The 22,152-nt window shown below is 43.2% G+C and overlaps 2 protein-coding genes across 2 annotated transcripts; both read right to left on the reverse strand.

Annotated features, from left to right (window-relative positions):
- Positions 1-446: 446 nt before the first annotated feature.
- On the reverse strand, positions 447-3,157 carry LOC131245237 (uncharacterized). The gene is made up of 3 exons (XM_058244552.1): positions 2,630-3,157; positions 666-838; positions 447-560 (listed from the first exon to the last, which is right to left on the reverse strand). The coding sequence occupies exons 1-3, from the start codon at positions 3,155-3,157 to the stop codon at positions 455-457; spliced, it is 807 nt and encodes a 268-aa protein (XP_058100535.1). The 3' UTR covers positions 447-454.
- A 15,512-nt stretch (positions 3,158-18,669) lies between these two features.
- On the reverse strand, positions 18,670-20,905 carry LOC131245243 (uncharacterized). Its single transcript, XM_058244563.1, has 2 exons — positions 19,445-20,905; positions 18,670-19,350 (listed from the first exon to the last, which is right to left on the reverse strand). Exons 1-2 carry the CDS (start codon positions 20,903-20,905, stop codon positions 18,670-18,672), a joined length of 2,142 nt encoding a protein of 713 aa, XP_058100546.1.
- Positions 20,906-22,152: the final 1,247 nt, after the last annotated feature.

Genomic DNA, 22,152 nt, shown 5'->3' on the forward strand with positions numbered 1-22,152 from the left:
TTAGATGGTTTGGACCATTTTATTGGTGTGATTTTAGTGATGTAGCCAGTATTTGAATGGTTTTGGAGCATCACTGGCAAGTCATGTGTGTGGTGGACATGTGCATAGCGTCACCTTTGTTTAGTCATGCGACTTTCCAAAGGAGCTCAAAAGGGCATTTCAACCCATTTACTTCCAAATCCTCTCTCGTAGGTAGGATTTCATTCACAAGCCCATTTACTTCTGTTCCATTTCATTTGCATGCATTTACTTCCATCTAAACACTTAAAAATACCATTTACCTTCATTTACTCCCAATTCCCTTCATTTACTTCTATCCAAACAGACCCTTAAAGAGCTATTCTAGAGGCCAAGGTGGATTGCCTTGGAAGATTGATAGGAATAACAAAATGATCATTTATTTTATTATAAGTAGTGTAACAAAAGAATTAAGACACTTCATGGGACCTGCTAACTAGGGTTTTGCACAGCAAGGTTGGCTGGTGTCGTCATATCTTGGTTGGTCTGCATCACCTTCACCCGACTCCCACAAGAAAGATGCATATGCTGCAAGTACATGGCTGCGAGGAATATAAATGTTGATCATTCTCTAATCAAGCTTTATTACATTAATAATCTGAAACTTCAATATTGAATTTGAAGAGGAAATCAGGATGGTGTCTTACCTGTCCTCTGGAGAGAGTCGGATGGCCTGCTGAAAGCAATCGAAGGCCTTATTTTCATCTCTGTTAACTTCCCAGCTTAAGCTGGCATACTCTGATAGAACTTCGCCATCATCTGGCCCTGCTAGGATCGCCCTCGAGTAGAATTCCTCTGCTTTCTTGTAATCTCTCTTTGTCTAATTCACGTTTAGATGTTGCAGTTATTCAGGATGATATAGAAGTGCGAATAGAAAAATTAGCACAGGTGTAGCTTTCAATCTCTGCTTCTTAGGCAATGATCAAAGATCAAAGAAGAAGAACAGAGTTATTATGTGAGAGGACATGGCCTGGTGATTCTCATAGTTCAAAAATCGCTTAAATCGAAATTTGGTGGAGTCAATTCAAGCAAGTGAGATTTGAGCCGAGTCTACTTGGCCCCTGACTTGAGAAGACTCATTGAGGTTCTCGCTAACTCCATCAACTCACTGTGGGAGTCATGCCCATAACCTCCTTGAGAGGCGCATCACACTCAACCAGTGAACAATGCAACATTTAGTTGCTTGTTTTCTCATTTTATAATAGTAATATGAAAGATGGCAATTTAGATATTCTTTTTTATTCCTACTGTCTCTAGTTTATTACGAATAAGAACTGAGTTGAGTCGGGTCAAGTCCTTGAGTCAACCCTACTTGGATGAACATTGAGTTGAGTTTTCAGGGTTTTAAACTAAGGTGATTCTGTACATGTTAGGCCAATGCTAAATCATTGTTAACCTAGTTTTTAAATTTTCTGTACATATGCTTCTTTGAAAACTTGTCCCACATCGGTGAGATGGAGTTAAAATGTGGTTATAGGATCTTTCCTATATATAACTATTACTGGAGATTGCACTAGTAAATGACGGTCAAGTGAAGTACGAAGCAATGAGCATGTGCATGGGTTGTGGGTTGTAGGGCTGCTTGGGCGCATTTTGGAACTTTTAGCACATCGTGATGGGGTGGGTGAGACCGGGCTATTGGATCTCCATCATAATTCAACTTTTTCTACATTGACTCATCCATTGGGCATCAAGTTTGTTGAGGTAGATGAAAGGTCAATCCCACCTGAGTAGCTATCAGTCACTGCATTGGAACTATGTATTTTATCAGTTGCATACTATCTTTTTATAAGAATTAGAGGGAGATATGTCTTCACCCAGTAGTTCGAGTTCACTAAAAGACTGGATCGAGGTAGACTTAATTGAATCTTAAGGGTAGTGTGACCCAATTCCTTGCACAATTGGGAGGCTTATGCTATTTTCAAGAAGCATACAGTGGTATGGGCCTTTAAGCCACTCAATATTCTACGAGTGTAAGGACAATTTTCATATTTTATTTGCTACGACTGTTGATCCGATGAGATGAAAGTTAAATGGGATTACCTGAATACCTTGAATATTGGAAGATCTTAAACCTTCAACAGACTACAGAAATGCGGCTGCCGAGATGGTCCATATTCAAGGAAAACGGTTCAATCATTGAACGTTTGGAATATTCCACTCTGGGAGATTCTCTGGGCCCCTCCATCCAGTGACGCCCATCATATAAACAACTTGGATCGATTAAAAATGTCCCAACGTGTAATGATTCTAGCTCACTTGATGAGCAGACAGTATAATTCCTCATTATATGATGCTTAACAGGGAGAGAAGGCATTTACTGTTCTACAGGTGGGCCAACCTTTCAGCAATATACGCCATTTCCCCTGGTGTGCCTGATCACATGGCCATCCCATAATTTGTCCTTGAGATGATGCTAGCCGTCCAATTAGTGTCTTGCAAAGGGATTGTAGCTGATGGTCCAGATCTATTACGAGCCCAATGGGTGCTTAAGTGGGCTATCTACTATTCTCTAACAGATTGAATTGTTAAAAAGTGAGCTTTACATGCAGTTTGATTGGCCATTCAAATTGCATGATCAACCAACTTCTCTCTCCTCTCTTTCACTTACCTCATGTAGATATCGAGCGTAGTTTCTCAATACAAGCGGGTTGCATGGATCCTCCTTTATGATCTTCTCGTAGTGCTGCTGCAACCTCTCATCATCAATCTTATTTAATTTGTTCATCGCTGGCGGGTGGTCAATGCCCAATCCAGTGGCCATATACAAAGCACTCGGACTGGGCCATGGGATCTGATTCTCCAACGACGATGGGAAGTAGCTGCCTCTCCCATACAAATTGCTGAGTGATCTGAACACTCCAATCTTGTTCACTTCGCCGTTGTCCGGATCATGGCCTCCCATTGCAGGAAAACTAAATTCCTCATCATTTTCCTCACCTTCCTTGCATTCTATCTCATCTTTATCATATGCCGAGAATGATGGGATCGGTTCGAGCTTTGCCGTGGGCTTGAACTTGTTGTGACATGTAGGTCTAATGATGCACTTATCACTGAATCTCACAGGTGAGTCCTGGCCCGCCTCATCGGTCATCGATGCCGCCACATTTAAAGTGCCTGCTGACGATGACCGATGCATGTGTGTCATGTGTTGAGATACGGAAGGTGGGTCGTGGTGGAACAGAAGTTTTTGGCCATTCGTGAAAGTGGTGTTGGACGTCGGCAGCTTGTTTTCGTGGGGTCTGGTGGCTCCTTCCATGGAAGCAAGAATTGGGCTGGATGAACTCCTTAACATCATGATCAGATCCCAACGTGTTTTCAATGCTTTTGTTTTCCTGCCAAAAGTTAAAAAGAATGCGGATTTGATTAGTTTATTCCAATGGAAGAGGGAATTAAGTGACTTGGGCCAGTAAGGAAGGCCAGGGGTGCAACTTGGGCGAGTTGGGTCTGGTTTTAGCGTCAACCAAGATTAAATGACTCAGTGGCCAACTTGTTTGGTCTCGAGGCAAATCAAAGTCCAGTTTGAAACCCTTACTCGCATTATCTCAGGGTATAGAACGGGATCAAATCGGAAGTCTAGGTCAAGGTTTGGTACGAGTCTCAACTCAAATCTTAAAAGGAGTCAAACTTAAAGATACAACATGTTGTGATGTGATGTTTTGTTTATGGATGTAAGACATCATTCTCGGGGGAGGCCGTGGTTATATAATAGAGATATCAGATTTTTGGTCACTTGAATGTGTGTACATTCACATATGAGGGTAAAAAAATCAAGATTAATCCGTTGCCATCAAGAGCTCTACGGACAAGGTCATGAATGTGAAACCAAGTGAGTCAAGGAAATAAGAAAGGAAATCCAATCATAAGACTCTATATATCATAAATGCAAAAGAGTTTGAGAAAGACACTGAGGATGATTTGACAATTTATGCCTTAATTGCTAGAAAAGTTACACCCGAGGTTCACCCTGAACTACTCAACTCACCCAAGGGATTGAATACTCAACCCTAAACCAAATCAAGCTGAACCGGCACCTTAGTCGGGGCTGGGTTTAGACTCTCCTGCTGAGCCAACCCAGCATCAACCACCCAACCCGAGTTGGACCCCTAAGTAGAGCTGCGGTTGAACCCTACCCAAGTTTCACCCGTGAGGAGAGTCGTGGTTGCAGGACGTGTAACAAAGCAAATGAATTTGGTCCATCTACCAGGCACTGTTCCACAAGCACTGGCCTGAAAGCCAGGTCGGTTTGATTCATCAGGTGGACCATGTGAGAATTTAATGGACAATTGACAAAAACGATATACGGTTTAAATTCATGGGATGCGTTTCAAGTTTTATTTTGAACCTTGCTCATGGTATATGGGTCATGGTTCTAAAAACAAATGGACAATCCAAAAATGTGAAATGAATGGACTTTTGCCCAATGAATGAGAGGGAGCGTCCATTTACATAATAATGATCGGATTGCTTTGATAGACAGATTAGTGGTATTTTCATGGCCCAACAGCATGAACGGTGAATATAACTGGAAATATTGATATGGTCCACAAGCTCAGCAATAATAGGTCTGGCTAGGCGAAAACCCTAGATTTCAGGCCCAGCCCAATCACAGGCGAGGCAGCCCATTGTCACCCCTAATATTGGTCATTTATCATCACTTGGCGTTGATATGGGTTGATGACCGGGCTTTGATGATATGGTGGGTGCAGAGGTACAGGTTGAATACATGTGGGATCCACGGTTTGGTGATCCAGACCGTTGATAAGACCTGGTTCACTGAAACATTTTTTGGGTTCCATACATGTGGAGCCTGTGGTTTATCGAGCCACACCTTTGATCGGACGTGCCCGACCATTTATGGGCCATGCCCAAAAAGAAAACTAAAACACTCAGATTCGAACATCTTGACCATTAGATCTTTTGATGAAAGATAGAGAGAAGATTTCTTTTTTTTTTTTTAAATTTTTATTTATTTATTTATTTTTTTAAAGAAAAGAAAAGAAAAGAAAAACAAAGATTATTGATTTTACCTGATCCTGTTGAAAACCGTTCCAAGTGTTCAACCCTTTCCAACTCAAGCGTTAAAAAGTTCAGAGAAAAATTGCAACAAGCACAGCAAAGAGATCTTCTGTTTTTTTTTTTTTTTTCTTGAGGTAAAAAGACAAAAAAGAGATTGAAAAACAGAAACCCTTCCAATCCCCTATTAAATGGATTTTTTTATATAAAATTTCCTTTTTATAGCAACATCAAATCAACGACCACCTGGGGAGACTCTTTTTCTAAAATTTTATTTTATTTTAGTTCTTTGAAAAAATAGCAACAATTAGGGTTTATTTGGAGGGGTTTGACAGGGTCAAAACAGCTATTTAAATGGTGTTTCTTCTAGGCTCCTGATCATTGAAATGTGGGTATTGTCCATATGGGCCTCTCTGTACATGGTTTGGGGACAACCATTGATTTAGTTGAATACACAATGGATGGGTGATCCCTAGAAGAAAAAACCTAGATTAAATTGATTCTAACCGTTGGATCGGTGGTTTAAGAATGAACAGCCAGTTGAAAAAAACGTAGGAACGGTCCAAAATAGAAAGCGTAGATTTAATGCATAGAATAATCCAATCTGGATAGGCTCCGATGCATACTAATCTCTGGTGGGCCCATAAGATTGATGGTCTGAATCATTGAGCCAAGGGCCCCAATTGTATAAAATGGATACAACAAGTACTCTTTACATTCTTATGCATCAAGACCTTATAATGACCCTCTTAAGGAGTTTCAACTTATAGTTCATTAATAGATTATGCCAGATGATGCGACTTGAGCCGGTGAACATATATATATATGATCTATCTATTGTCATTGAAGGGTTTCTCTTGTTTCTGAAAAACTTGAGAATAATTTGTCTTTGTTGCTGTACATGGCGTCAGTCTCTCGTGAGACATGAGTCACATGTGCTAATATGCCCAAAAATAAAAATAATACTACCATCATTTTAAAGATATGCAATATGGTATATTCAACCTTTTGTTTGTACTTCTTATGTTGCTTTTGCCGCATGTCAAATGTCATGAATAATTCTGCTAAGTTTTTAATGTGCTCATATACCACATTTGGTTAAATAAATATTCTTATTCTACATGCTCGAGAAACAATAACGAGTCATTTGGCAGCATGGAATTGGGGGGATTTGGATTTCAAATCCTTTGATTCTTTGGCACCATAAGTAATTGGGGTTTAAATCCCCTAAAAAGGGAATATGAAATCCACTGTGAAAGCTTGGATTACATCTGAAATCCTTCTAAGAGTTGTATGTGTAATATGTGTGTCACTAGACTATTAATCTATTGGGCACATAACCCACTAATGATATCATAAAATAATTAGATTATCAATTGTATCACTATAATTACTTTAATATGATGATCAGCATTGTCCAAAATTTTTTCATGCAAATCAATGGTTAAAAATCGTTGGTTAGTCACTTGGACGTGATCTTGTGCTCGTGGCCTATCATTTTCGGGCAAAGTATATATTTCAGCGGGCTTATTACAACCATTGTGTCAAACCCTTAACCTTTGTAATTAGAGATAATAAAGTTGATTTATTAATTAAATTCAAACCCCTGTAAATATAATATGCATGGCTACTTTTGGATTAAACTTGATTCTGAATCTAGGGTGCCAAACATAATAGGAGGATTTCAAATCCAGAGAGTTCCAAATCAAGGCTCCCAAACAGGCCCTAAGAGAATAACTTCTCTGTGATTATATATGACCGGTCATACAAGTTTAGCACAAGCCTGACTTAGACTGTTCAAGATTCAACCTTTATTACTACCAAATAAATCCTTAACCTCATGTTCCACTCTTAAACCTGAGTGTTGCCATGCTGAGTCAAGCTAGTAGGGTCAGTCAACCCTGCCAAAATTAACAGCAAATGGGTGAGGTTGGATTTTGGCTGGATGAATTTTAAGTCAAGTCATAGGGTATTGGTGTAATGCGTTGGGTTGGATTTTTGCTGATTTTTTCGCAAAAAAGAGTTTTTTTTTTTTCCTTATCCTTTTTCTTTTTAAGTATGTTTGGTTTACAACATAATATAAGTACTTATTCCTCAAGTTTGTTCAGTACAACCTCAATAATCACCATCCATCATATAGGAGCCAACCTTTGACGTGGACCGTCCATTGTATCATGCCCACCTTCAACATCCATTGCCCATCATATGGATCGTCCATCGTTTCGGCCCCCCTTCAATGTCGGTCATGGTAACATCTTGTATTTTTGGCACACAAATGCGCCATCTAAGCTGCGAATTAGCCTAGGTTTTTTTCCTCTCATAGTGGAACCTTGCAAAGCAAATGATCGGGATAGATTTCACTTATTGTCATTGTGGGCCCCATTTTTTGGTGCACATGCATATTATATGCATGCAACAGAGGTACACCGAACCCAACACTTGGTCAAATGGTCAAACTCTTAATTTTATAAATAACTAGGCTAATATGAATCGTATACATGCTACGTGGATTTCATTTTTATAAGAATTTAGATTCATGCTAAAACATAAAGTCGGACAACAAAATAAGGTGGTTGGCGCACTTAGTTCACGTGCATCATTATTGATCATTATGAGTAACGAGGTTGTTGAGTTTGACTGCCTTAAAGAGCTGTAATCAATAGATGATGATTTTAAGGACACGTGGATTAGATGCGAGGAAGGTCAGCCCAACGACCTCCATATTCAAGATGGATTTCTCTTCAAAGATAATCAACTATGCATTCCATGGAGTTCATTGCAAGATCGCATTATCCAAGAGTTACATGCAAATGGCCTCGATGGTCACCTAAGGCGAGACAAGACTATAGCTCTTGTGGATGAATGATACTACTAGCTGCAGATGATGCATGATGTGGGAAAGTGGTACATCGATGCCACATATGTTAGTCTTCAAAGGGAAAGTCTTAGAATATGAGCTTATACACTTGATTGCCTGTCCCTGATGGTCCTTGTGATGATTTATTTATGGATTTTGTACTTGGCCTACCGCGGACCAAACATAGCATGGATTAAGTGCTCGTGGTAGTGGACAGATTTTCAAATATTGTGCACTTTATTCCATGCAAGAAGACTCTCAATGATATACATAGTGCGAACCTGTTCTTTCAAGAGGTTGTGCAGCTACATGGTGTTCTTAAATTCATCACATCCGATCATGACATGAAGATCCTCAATTACTTTTGAAGAACTTTGTGAAAGTGATTTGACACCTAGCTTCAGTTCAACCGTGTGTATCACTGATAGACATATGAGAAAACTGAAGTGGCGAACCATTCGCTTGGAAACTTTATTCTGTGCATTTTTAGAGATAAACTGAAGCAGTAGCAATGAGATTTGGCCTTGGTTCATGTTAAATTTGCATTCAATAATGCTAAATCATTCCAATGGCAAGTCTCCATTTGAAGTTATGTATTAACAAGTATATGTTATATCACAACTGTCCTTCCATTTTTCGAGGTCTTATTTTTGGCTTGAGCCAAAAAATAAGAAAGATCCAAAGATCAAGTGGACCACACTACAAAAGGCAGTGGAGGATTGAACTTGTACCATTAAAAGCCTTTCGGGGCTCATGGAAGTTTTAGATCATGGAAGTTTTAGATCAATATGATATTTGTTTTTCCACTTCATCCGGATCAGTATGACCTTATAAACAAATTGGATGAAAAATAAATGTTATAGTGGGCCCTACAAATGTTTTAACGGTGAAAATCATTGTCCCACTGCTATTTGTGTTGTGGTTCACTTAAGCTTTGTATATGAATAATTTTTAGGGTCGTGCTCTAAAATGATCTCTGAAAATGTACGATCGGTGTGGATATAATAAATACATCATTTCAGGGGCCATGTAACTTTGATATCCTTTGAACCGTTCCTTACAACTGGAGGGAGCGGCGGCGCTCGTCTTCTCACAACACGTACCACACCCAGCCAGATCGGTGGTATGTGGTACACCAGTCAATCCGCTTCCCTAATCTGCTGGTTTCGTAAGCACATCACTGCTGTTTCCTGTGGTGTGGACCGTGTGGTCTAAGATTTGGATCTGTTTTAATTTTCATATCATGCTCTAAAATGAGCTGTCAAAAAAATGGACGGCGTATTTTAAAGAACATACATCAAGGTGGGCCTCACATTCAGCGATCCACCCACCTCGGTGGATTCAAGCATTCACCTAAGCCGCGTTGACGTCACCAAGTTCGGTGGGCCCCACCATGATATATGTTTTATATCCAAACTGTTCATTCATTTTGCCAGAGCATTTTAAGCGATGAGCCTGAAAATAAAAATAATGAAGATCCAAATCTCAAGTGGACCACACCATATAAAACAGTAGGGACAATGACGCCCACCGTCTGGCCCAAAAAAATCTCAATGGTAGCTATTCAATCCCCATTGCTTTATGTGGTGTGGTTCACTTGAGTTCTCTATCTACATCATTTTTGGTCTCATGTCCTAAAATGATCTCACCAAATGAATGAACGGTTTGGATATAATACATTCATAATGACGGGGCTCACATAACTTAGTGACGCAATCCGCAAGCGGGTCTCAGGCAATTCACCTTCAAACCAAAGGGCGATGCATGCCTGAGGCCCTGAAGCGGGTCTGGATCCTAAAAGGTAGACCTGAATCCGGGCAAAAGCTGAACCCGAGATAACAGGGACCGGATACTCTTGGATCCAACCCGTTTACAGGCCTGTTACTGCTGACCTACGCTGACAGGTCGTAGTTGACGTTGGTTCTTTTGTAAGCCGTCTAGGTTTATACATAGCATGTAGGAAGTACGTAATTCGTATAGAGGTTTGCCTGTGCGAATTTGGAAGTGTACATTTATGCACGCACACACGTGTTAAATCCACCCGTTGGGCTATCTATCTTGTTGATTGGAGCCATCCAGGAGGTGGGTCCCACAATTGATAGTTCATCGGCGCAGATAGATCCTAGCCATTCGATCAACGGATAGATGAAGTCGTAGAATGGTGGACGGTTTAATGGAACGGTTGGGATCATTTTTACAGAACAAAGGATACCACTCATGGTCTATCCATGGTGGGCCACAACTCCTAAAACGGCCACACATCACACTGACATACATGGCCCAACTGCGAGAACACCTTTTGACTTATATAGTCCGCAGTGTACCTTACCTTTTTTTTTAAAAATGTAGAAAGCATGACATGCATGCGTCAGTGAGTAGTAAATGTAGGTACGTACGTGTGTATTAATGCATTGTTGGGAAGATGGGATGTAACAATGACATCCATCTGAGGGCCTAACCCTTGTAGGGCCCATAGCTAGGCCCATTTAAAATCGGTTCTGAATCAATGCCGTTCATTTATTGAAAGCTTCGTGGATTGTAATTGTTAGGCCTTTAGCAGATCATCAATGTAAATACAATGAGATGTTGAATTTTGATACTCTGGCAGACTGACGGATGATACGCAGACACTCGAAATTGTATACTTGGCATATGTCCAGGCAGGGGGAGCTTTTATGAAATAAAGTTGTAGTGAAAAGATTAGTCGATATCTATTGAACGGACAGGGATTGCTTGTGCCCCCGGGCAGGAAGTTCCCGTGGTCGGAAGCTACGTGGGGCCCACAGAGATGCCTGAGAGAAATGGAAACGGATTGGCAACTCCCCCTGCCACTAGCCCGGTGGCTGATGGTCGGTGCTCTGTGGGCCCCACCATGATGTATGTGTTTCATCCATTCCGTTCATCCATTTTTACAGATCATTTTATGGCTTGATCCAAAAAATGAGAGGGATATAAATCTCAGTTGGACCACACCACAGGAAAATAATATTGATTGGACATCCACCATTAAAATCCACCTAAGGCCCACTGTACTGTTTATTTGACATCTAATCTGTTGATTAGGTCATACAGACCTAGATGAAGGGCAAAAAACAAACAAAGATCATCTTGATCCAAAACTTTTATGGCCCCCAAAATGTTTTTAATGGTCCAAGTTCATTCAACACTGTTTCGTGTAATGTGGTCCACTTGAGATTGTTATATACCTCGTTTTTGGTCTCGTACTCTAAAATGATCTAGAAAAATAGATGGAGGGAATGGATGAAACAAATATATCATGGTGGGGCCCACAGAGCACCGACCATCAGCCATTGGCTGGTGGCAGGGGGAGTAGCCAATCCGTTTCCGAGAGAAATCCACTCGTCCAACCTCACAGTAGGACAGAACTCTGAAAATCAGGCAGATTCAGAGCACATGTGAGAATGGAAATGTTGAAAACTTCCAGGAGCCCACCATGATGTTTATATGCCATCCAAACCGTTCATAATGTTACTAACACAGGGTAAACTGTAAGAAAAATTATCATCCTGATTCAAATCTTCTGTGGCCCCCACCAAATTTCAAAGGTAAGCGTTTAATCACGCTGTTCCTTTCGTGTGGCCCACATATCTTTGAATCTGCCTAATTTTGGAGTCCTATACTATTGTCAGGTTGAGAAACTAATGGATGGAGTGGATTTCTCACAGGCATCTCTGTGGCCCCCACATTAGCTTCCGACCACAGGAACAATCCACGTCCCTAACGAACGGTCAACATGAAGTAAAAAACATATCAACGGCCTCAGTTCAACAAACAAAATTTTCGAAATAAATGAGTGAGATCATTTGAATATTGATACTTTAGGTTTATAAATAGGAGTTGGTGATCTGCCACGCCACGTATGCAGTTGCAAGTGCCTGCGTAGCATTCATCTCACTATGCCGGAGTATTATTAAAAAAATAAAAATAAAACCCTTCTCAAATAGAATTCGCAATCGCACGTTCATTTCCTTTTCTTTTTCTAAACTTGGCAATTGCACGGACTGTAACACATAAAAGCAAGCTTTAGTAAGCGCACGCGCGTTTGCAATAAAGCTGGTATGCACGCCACAGATGTGCCAGCATGGCCTATATGTACGTGATCTAATCCATGGATCATGTATTTCCAACCTAATTTCTATCTGGCCGTTCATTGGACTTTTAAAGTGGAAAATATTCAATGGTCTGATTTGGAAAGTTAAAATGTCCAATGATCAGAGGTCAGGATTGTTCGATCAATCTGATCTTTGTTTTAATACCAATATAAATTGGTTTCGACAATTTGAACGGCTGAGCATGTCCATCAATTATTCCTGCATGAGTATCTTATCAAACTCTGCATAAGTATGAAATCATCCTCCATTTTCAGAAATGCATGAAAAGGACTAAAGATAATAAAAAATGTCTTTATTAGGAAATGAATTCCATTTATAGCAATCTACGGAGGAGATTATTCATGACCTTGTCTTCTCATTTTCGAAGCCATTGTAGATAGGTAGTACTGAAATTTTGGTATACCTACCTGTATAGAACCTATTATTAGAGCTGACACGAAGAGAGTTGACGGACGCGATTGCCTCTTATCACAGTACGGGCTCGGTACGGAGATCTGTGGCGCTTACAGTGGCGTACGTGTTTTATCCATGCAGGCAATCCATTTAAACAAATTGTTTTAAGGCATGAAAAAAAAGAAAAAGCAGATCCTAGGCTCGAGTGGGCCACACCACAGGAAACAAGGCAACGAGGGCCACCATAATGTATGAATTTTATCCACACCGTCCATCCATTTGTCCCTATCATTTTAGATTTTGAGCCCAAAAATAGCGAAGATCCAAGGTTCAGATGGACCACACGGTGGGGATTAAATTCCTACCGTTAAAAAATTCTTAGGACCACATATATTTTGGACCAAGATGGTATTTGTTTTTTCACTTCATCCAGGTGTATATGACCATATCAATAGGTTAGATGGAAAATAGACGACAAGGTTGACCATATCAATGGTGGAAGTCCTTACTATCACTGCTCCCAGTAGTGTGGTCCACTTAGAGCCTTGGATTGGAAAAGTGGATGGACGGTGTGGATAAAAGTCATACATCACGGTGACCCCTCCATGGCCCTAGATAGAGTTGTACACGAGCAGAGTAAGCTCGATTACTCGCTCGACTCGACTCGGAATTACTCGACTCGACTCGACTCGTCATGAGTTTGAGTCAAGCACGAGGTGATTTTTTATACTCATTTTGATTTCAAGTAGAGTACGAGCTTGACAATACTCGATTTGGTACTCGACTCAATACTTGACTCGGTACTCGACTTGTTTTTAACTCGTACTCGAGGGTATATATATATCCACTAAAAAAAAAAAAAAAAACCCTATGCCTTTATTCCTTTCAGTCATTTTCAACAGCCCGCCCGTTTGAAAAAACCCATTTCCTTCCCTTCCAGCGCCCGTTCGAAAAAATTCATTCCCTCCCTCTCTCTCTCTCTCTTTCTCTGTGTGTGTGTGTGTATGTGTAACGCCCAAGAAATCGGGAGTCGTGTATATACTCGACTCCTGAGTTCCCGGGGTCACTTATAACCGGTTTTCATTAATATGCGATCCAGTCTAAATGCGCAGCCTGGAACCTCCTGGAACATGAAGTACATCCACACAAGTCTACTGAAATGAAAGAGACCAAATACATACATACATACATACATATATATATATACACACACACACACATGTCTGAAAGAATGAATGGGTCGCACATGACGCTACCCAACAAAATCGCAAAAGAATAGTAAGTCCAAAAAGAATAGAACTGCGCCCCCTGCTTAGCGATCTAATCCAGCCTCTTAAGCTGGCAGAGAACCGTCCATCAACTAGAAGTAGGACAACTCGTCCTCCTCCTCGAAGCTCGCCTCACTAGGCTCCTCAAGCCCTGAGCACCTGTATCTATGAACGGGTCTGGTTGGTATTTTAAAATACCGTCCCAGAGTGGGAGTGAGTGATCAACTCAGTAGGTGCTATTAGTCTCAAGTTATATCAGGCATCAATTATAATATGAACTTAATGAAAAGTAGCCAATCATCAACACCTAGCAATACTTATTAAAATGCATGTATGCGGGGTGATATGATGCATGCCCTCGCCACAACGCTCCCTCGAGCGACTCCATCTAACGACCGCATATGACCACACCCCTCCGAGCGACCTCGACTTCTGAGTCGCCACCCTAACTAATGCTATGTAATGCGATCGTGTTAGCCGAGTTATTAGTTAAGTTCATTCATCCAGCAAGTTGGAAAATCTGATACACCCCACATATCAATGCCCTGAATTGGTTGCGAGGCCAAGACCCCCCAATGCGTGGGGCCGAGACCCCACGGTCCGTGATCCCGTCAGGTTCCTCATCTCCGACTTCAAGCACATGAGGAGTGCCGAGAGAAAGGGATCGCTCGCGGTCACTACGGGGAGGCGCGGCACCCCAGCGCAGGCCGACAGCTCGGACACAGTGTCCCATTCCACCATGCCCAGCTCACGAGGTTATGGACCAGTTGCAATCGGTTATTGGTGGGCCACTTACGGATGTAGGGTGTCCAAGGTTCCATACACGTGTGAGCAACAGGGTTAACAAACAAGTTTAGTCAGACAGTAGGCTAGATCGCATGAGTCAGGCGAGTGGGAAATGAGTGACATCAGGCACAAGGGATCCATGTAGTCGAACTACAGCCACCTGAACACACCCGCCCAAACCCACGGATCCAACCCTAACATAGTCCTATCGATGGGACTGCCGTCTTTCCTCATGTTCCTGACCAGCCTAAGAGTGTGAGGGTGATCCATACCCTGCCAACTATCCAGGTTATCATCTAACACATCAATATCATGTTCTCATGCATCTCAACCATAGAAAACTAATACTCCTACCAAGTAAGTAAACATTATCAAGAAACAAGGTGCGTGTGAGGGTGTGGGTTTGTGAGGAAGTTAAACACTTCCTCCATTTTAAGAAATCATAGACACATGGGTAATAAATCATACACACAACGAAACACCACACATGAGGGAAAGGAATCAAGCAAACATGAGCATACTATCATCCATACTTAATATCATGTGAGAGGCAAGATCAACACCAAATTTGAGAGCTAAGCATGCACGTCCATACCATTCTAACAAACATATGATTCCTAGGGTTTCTCTAGAATTTCAAATATAACATCTAAGCAATCAAAATCATTAAGCTCGTACTAAAATTGGTGATAGGCCACCTAAGAACAATAGTCCGCACCTATGGATCGTTGGAGGTTCGAAAAATGACCTAGGAATGAGGGCCTTTGGGTCGATCGGCTAGAATCCCTAGAACAAGCTCTTACATGTTAGCATTCCATGACAATTTCTTCTTAATACATGGAATTTCAAGAAGAAGGGGTGAAGAATTTTACTTATATGACCCACGGACGATTGTTGAGGTTATGGTGTAGAGTTTCCCTTGGAGAAAGGATAGGGAGTTGAAAGGGTTGATTCCCTTGGGCCCCACCTCGATTTAAGGTCCACCTTAGCTCTCCTTCACTTTCTCTTTCTCCTCTTTGCTCTCCCTTTACTCCCTTGGCAATGGTAGTTGTGGTGAGAGTTATGAAATAAGGGTTAGGGATTTATTTCTTAAACTTGGTCCAATTGGCCTTAAGTTTCCTAAAATACCCACAACGACCCTCTAGGAACCCCTAGCAATGTTGGGGCGGACCTAACATCTCCTTGGTCACCAAATCTGGTGTGTAGGTACCTTATGGCCCAATGAAGGTCATATAAAATTTGGGGACAAACGGATGAACGGATATGGGGTCTGAGTAAACGATTCTGTCCTTAAAATGGCCCTGTGGGGTTCATTCTAGTGATTGGAGCGGTTCTGGTGGCCCTCTGGCCATGAAAGTTATAGGGTAGGTGCTCCTTGGCCCGATGAAGGGCCATGCAAAATTTGGGAACGATCGGATATGAGGTTTGGTCGCACGGGTCCGATTTGTGATCAACGGTCACCGTGCCATGATCGGGTCCCAGATTTCGTGGACGGGCGTAGAAAAATACATTAGACCTTCACCATAATTTTTGAAGAAATCCGATGGCTGAAATGTCTCATATTTCAGTTTTACTTACAAGTGCCAGATTCAAATTCGGGCCTTAGTGGGGTGAATTTGGCAAGTGCTAGATTCCACTTCTGAGTGTCCACTAGGCCCATGTTTCGCGATGGTCCACAAGCCCAATGAGGCTAATGCTTCCTAAAATTTTCATAATTTTCTGACCTTCCCACGTCGCGGTATAGCCCGTACGAGCTGTTGTTAAGTGCAGACGAACCATCTGGCTTGACGGCCCGCACCAGGCCCTATCATGACCTGTCTGGTCTGCTCTAATGGGTTAATCCTAGGTTAATTTAACTCGTGGTACCCCACCACGAGTGGTTTAACCGAACGGTCCTGCGAAAAATCCTACGTGGACCCCCTAGGAGACTATGCTGGTCAGACGGGACGTTACAATCTATCCCCCTTATAAATAAATTTCGTCATCAAAATTTGTACCTGGTCGTATTACTGAAGCAGGCTTGGGTAATGCTTGTGGACTTCTGATTCTGTCTCCCAAGTGGCCTATTCTTCATCGTGATGGGTCCATAGTACCTTGACCAATGAGATAACCTTATTCGTAGGACCTGTTCCTTCCTATCAAGTATTCGAGTGGGTTGGAGAATGTATGTGGCATTTTTTTAAAGCTCCACGTGCTTCCACTTGATGATATGCGAATGATCGGGGACGTAATTCTTCAACATCGATACATGGAAGACGTTATGCACTCCGGCGAGAGGAGTGGGTAGGGCCAAGCGATAGGCAACTATACCCACACGGTCCAAAATCTGGAAGGGCCTTATGAACTGTGGCGCGAGTTTTCTCTTCTTGTCGAAGTGTAAAATGCCCTTCATTGGGGAGATCTTGAGAAACACGTGGTCCCCAGCTTCAAATTCTAAGTCTCTCTGCCTTGTGTCGGCATAGCTTTTCTGCCTGCTTTGAGCCGTCAAGAGGCGGTGCCGGATAATTCCAATCTTCTCGGTTGTTATTCGCACCAAATTCGGTCATAGCAAACTCTTCTCGCCAATTTTCTCCCAATAATGCGGGGCTCGGCACGGACGCCCATACAAAGCCTCGTAAGGCGCCATACCGATGCTAGCCTGGAAGCTATTATTGTAGGCGAATTCGACATATGAGAGACAATCGTCCTAACTCTCCTGAAAGTCCAGAACACAAGTCCGCAATATGTCTTCCAAAATCTGGTTCACCCGCTCGGTTTGCCCATCTGTCTGCGGGTGAAAGGCGGTGCTAAACTTTAACTTCACTCCCATGGCCTCTTGGATGCGGGTCCAGAAGATCGACGTGAATCATGTGTCCTAGTCCGACATAATTTCCAACGGGACGCCATGGAGTCGCACGATTTCCTTGCTATACAGCTTGGCCAAATCATCAGCGGAGCTAGATGTCTTGATCAACAGAAAATGGGCTGATTTGGTTAGCCTGTACACAATCACCCATATCGAGTCATGCCCCTTGCTTGTCTTGAGCAAGCTGACAATGAAGTCCATAGATATGAAGTCTCACTTCCACTCTGCAATGGGCATGGGCTGCAATAGGCCCGGTGGTTGGCGGTGTTCAGCCTTGATTTGTTGATACGTGAGGCATCGGGACACATACTTTGCTATTTCCTTCTTCATGTTGTCCCACCAATAATTTTGCTTCAGATCCTGGTGCATTTTGGTACTACCAGGATGCATCTTTAACTTGGAGTTGTGAGCGGCATTTAGGACTTCTTCTCGTAGTCCTTAAAGGTTTGGAACACAAATGCGGCCTCGATACAGCAACCCTCCATCGGTATCGATCCTCTACTCAGACTTCCCATCATTCCTTGCTCTTTTCCTCATCTTCTTCAATAACTCATCGCCCTCTTGGGCTTCAATGATTTTGCCGTTAATCAGTGGCTGGGCCTAAATGTGGGCTACGACTTCGTACGGTTCCTCCACGGTTAGCTTCATGTCGAAGTCTCGAACAAATTCCACCATATCCCACTCTCTTACTATTAGCGGGGCCGCAAATTCGATTGTCTTCTTGCGACTTAAGGCATCCGCCACCAAATTGGCCTTGCTAGGGTGATATGAGACATTGAACTTGAAGTCCTTTAACGTTTCCATCCAGTGACGCTGTATCATGTTTAGTTGGTTCTGGGTGAAGATGTATTTGAGACTCTTATGATCAGAAAAGAGCTCAAACTCCTCACCATAAAGATAGTGTCTCCATATCTTTAATGCGAAAACTACCGCCGCAAGCTCGAGGTCATGTGTAGGGTAGTTATCCTCATATTTCCGTAACTGCCGAGACGCATAAGCAATTGCCCTGTCCTTTTGCATGAGTACACATCCCAAGCCCACACTAGAAGTGTCAGTATAGACGGTGTACTTGACCCCTTGCTCAGGTAGTACAAGCACAGGTGCCGACGTCAGTTTGTCTTTCAACTTTTGAAAGGTCGCCTTTGCCTTCTCATTCCATGCAAATTTGAGATCCTTCCACTTAAGCTAGGATAGCGGTCGGGCTATCTTCGAAAAGTCTTTAATGAATCTTCGATAATAGCCGGCAAGACTGAGAAAACTTCGTACTTCCGTAATCGACTTCGGTTGCTTCCAATCTTGTACCGCTGCCACCTTGGCGAGATCCACAGATATTCCTTCCTTAGACACTACATGTTAAAGAAATTTGATCTCCTCCTTCCAGAAGGCACATTTCCTAAATTGTGCAAACAGTTGATTTTTCTTTAGGGTCTCGAAGACTGCCCTTAAATGTTCTCCATGCTCTTCACGGCTTTTTGAATAAATCAATATGTCGTCGATGAACACGATGATGAATCTGTATAAGAATGGCCTAAAGATTCTGTTTATGAGGTCCATGAATACCGCTGGGGCATTGGTGAGCCCGAACGACATCACCAGGAACTCATAATGGCCAAAATAGGTCCTAAAGGCCGTTTTCTGTATATTCTCGTCCTTAACTCGCAGCTGATGATACCCCGATTGTAGATCGATCTTTGAGAAATATTGAGCACCCCTCAACTGGTCGAATAAATCGTCGATTCTGGGCAACGGGTATTTGTTCCGAACTGTCACTTCGTTCAGTCTCCTGTAATCCACACATAGTTGTAAAGAGCAGTCATTCTTCTTTACAAATAGGACCGGGGCTCCCCATGGCGATACACTGGGTCGGATGAAGCCTGACTTTAGCAAATTGTCAATTTGAGACCGCAGCTCTTCCATCTCACATGGGGGAATGCGGTAAGTAGGCAAGGAGATGGGCTTGGCACCCAGAACTAGATCGATCGTGAAGTCTATGTCAAGTTGAGGTGGAAGTCCAAGTATGGCCTTAAACACGTTCTAAAAATCTTGGACCACGGGTGTGTTTGTCATCGAGGGTCCATCATAATCCTACTCCAATGAAGTATAACACAATTCTTTTTTGGTGGCTGACCTGGAATGGGAACATGAAGGGAACTTCGTCGCCCTCGTATATTTTCACTGTCCTTATTTCACAATCGATTTCCGCCTTCATCGGTGTCAACCAGTCCATACCCAGGATGACGTCGTAATGAAAAATCTTAATTACGATCAGATCGATGAGTACCACCTTGCCCCCCAAGTCTACGGGGCAGTCACAACACATCCTGGTCACTTCAGCAATAGTTTCGGCGGCGGCAATGATTTTCACTCTTATGATAGGAGTGAGGTGTAGCTCTAAGCGCTTGACGGTTGTATGCGATACGAGTGAAACAGTAGATCCAGTGTCCCTTAGAAGAAATATTGGAGTACCTTGAACGTGGGCCGTCACCTCGAAGGCCGTAGGATTGAGAATGTTTGCATCTTGGCCCTCGGCCGCTAAGGCATGAACTCGCACCTCTTGAGGAAGGTTCGGTCGATGCATGGGCCGTTGTGGCGGCCTAACCTGAGGTAATGGTGGACGGCGAAACTGTTGGCTAGGGCTCATCGCCCGTAGGGGCGGAATCTGTAATGCCAGCTGTGGGGGCCTGTTGTTGCGTTGCGGTGTCGTGAAGCCAAGATCCCTCATTTTGGTAAAGTAGTAGGGTTTAGAGTGACCCGCCCTCCTGCAGTAATTACATATTTGGGCCGACCGTGCAGAAAGGGCCGGTGTGGCGGTTAGATGGGGTAGAGAGTTTGGGCGTGGCCTTTTTCCAGCAAAAGAAGAGGATGGTCCCTCCATCATGTTACGTAGCCCTAGCTGTGAATGGGCCCGTGAGACACGCTCCTCATCCTGCTCTGCCTGAATTGACATCTCAACGAGCTCGACATATGTTTTGATGCTGGCACAACACATCTTAGAGCGAATATCGCTCCTCAACCCCTCCGAGAATCGCCTCATCTTAATCGCCTCGTTGGCGATCATCTCGGAAGCATAGCGCGACAATTCCATAAATTGATTTTCGTATTGCGCTATAGTCATTCCCCCTTGTTGGAGGTGGATGAATTCGTTTTTCCTCTCATGCTGGTATGTCTGAGGGAGGTATTTCTCGTTGAAACGACTCTCAAACGCCTCCCAGGTCCACACGTGGTTCTCGGGAATGGAGTGGAGAACGCTTTCCCACCATAAGTCTGCCTCCTTCTTAAAGAGGTAGGAAATGAGTTCAACGTTCTCTGCCTTGGTACAATGGAGAGGCCCAAGCAGTTTGGTTACTCGATTGATCCAGTACTCCGCTTCCTCAGGGCGGTGGGTTCCTGCAAACGTAGGCGGCCTGTACCGCTGGAACTGCTCAAACAGGTTGCTCACGTTGTTTGCGGGTGCGGTTAAGCTGGGTTGCGCCGGTTGTGGCATACCCATGTTCTGGGCCATGGCCCCCATCATAGTGACCATCATCTGCTGTTGCTGTTGCATATTAGTGACCATCATCTGTTGCTGTTGTTGCATGAGAAGCAACATCTGGTCCACTCGATCCATAACCTATGGCATAGGAGGTACGGGTGACGCGGCTTGCGGTGGCGGAGCACTCGGGGCCGCCTCTTGGGTAGTGCTACCCGTATTTTGGGAACCGTTCCCCCCTTGGGGGCCTTGTTGATCGTCGAGGAGGAGGTCCCTCTCGACCAAGCCGCCATGAGGTAGGCGGACGTATTGACCCTCCTCTCGTGGAGGCATTTCTTGGAAGAACGTCCCAAGATAGGTTAGGTACTATACATTGTTCATACCAAGGTCATGTGTACATATACAAGATCCATATCTGTATTCTATTTGTAGGCATAGGCAACTTCACACATAAGCATTCTCATGGCGACAAGGAATTTGCAAGGCAATCCGTACATTCACATTGATTTCAAAATGCCATTAACATGGCCAATTACACATTATAGCATGGATTACAAGCATTACTAAACATGCCAAACGAAAAGAACATACCCTCTACTCAAGAAAAGGTCCTAACTATTTTTAGTACAAGGAATTTAGACCTAAGCAACTTAAAGCAAACTACTAATCATTAGTAAGGTGGTGCCGCTACTCGTCCGAGTCGAGCGAAAGTGGCGGTGCTTCTTCCCCCTTGCTACAGCAGATCAGGGCCTTTATGGCCCGATACATCTTCTTGTTCCATTTCTCCGACTTCGCTTGGTTTCTTGCTTGGTTTTTCTTGATCTCTACTACCTCTGATTTGAGCGCATCCAAGCGTTCACGTATGTTTGGGATGGTAAGTGGCTCAACTTCTTCAATTTCCTTAGCTCCTCCCGCCTCTTCGGTCTCATCCTCATCCTCCTCGCTTCCGTCGCTATTCTCTTCTTCTTCGACAGGATCCCCAAATAGATCGATGTGGGCCTGCGCTGCTTTGGGCCTATTTTCATATTGTTCAACATATCGTCTCCCAAGATCTGCGTCGGTATAAAATTCCTATCCGATCCACCCACACCGTATTGTTGGGCCAACCGACAGACCAGGCGACCAAAAGGGAGACATACATCCTTCCTTATTGCCCTTGCGGCCTCACAATTTGGTGGAGTACCACACTGGGGAGGCACACATCTGCTCCCTAGCCTATTTGATATAAGAACTCCACCATATAGCGAGAGCACTCGGTACGGTTCTTCAGCCTCGGATAGACATTGTGGGTGCCAATGCGGTGAAGCACACGGTATTCTGGGGTCAAGTTGGATGAGTTCAGGCCGACCTTTCGCCTCCATTGAACG

The sequence above is a fragment of the Magnolia sinica genome, chromosome 1, assembly GCF_029962835.1.
Source record: "Magnolia sinica isolate HGM2019 chromosome 1, MsV1, whole genome shotgun sequence".
Classification (NCBI taxonomy): domain Eukaryota; kingdom Viridiplantae; phylum Streptophyta; class Magnoliopsida; order Magnoliales; family Magnoliaceae; genus Magnolia; species Magnolia sinica.

Excerpts from the sequence above, each read along its gene's own strand:
- LOC131245243 (XM_058244563.1), bottom strand. The coding sequence starts at position 20,905 with ATGTTGCTTCTCATGCAACAACAGCAACAGATGATGGTCACTAATATG. Across the intron at positions 19,351-19,444 it reads CCTTCATGTTCCCATTCCAG|AACGTGTTTAAGGCCATACT; the intron begins GTCAGCCACCAA and ends CAAGATTTTTAG.
- LOC131245237 (XM_058244552.1), bottom strand. The coding sequence starts at position 3,157 with ATGCATCGGTCATCGTCAGCAGGCACTTTAAATGTGGCGGCATCGATG. Across the intron at positions 839-2,629 it reads ACGCTCGATATCTACATGAG|ACAAAGAGAGATTACAAGAA; the intron begins GTAAGTGAAAGA and ends AACGTGAATTAG. Across the intron at positions 561-665 it reads CGACTCTCTCCAGAGGACAG|CCATGTACTTGCAGCATATG; the intron begins GTAAGACACCAT and ends TATTCCTCGCAG.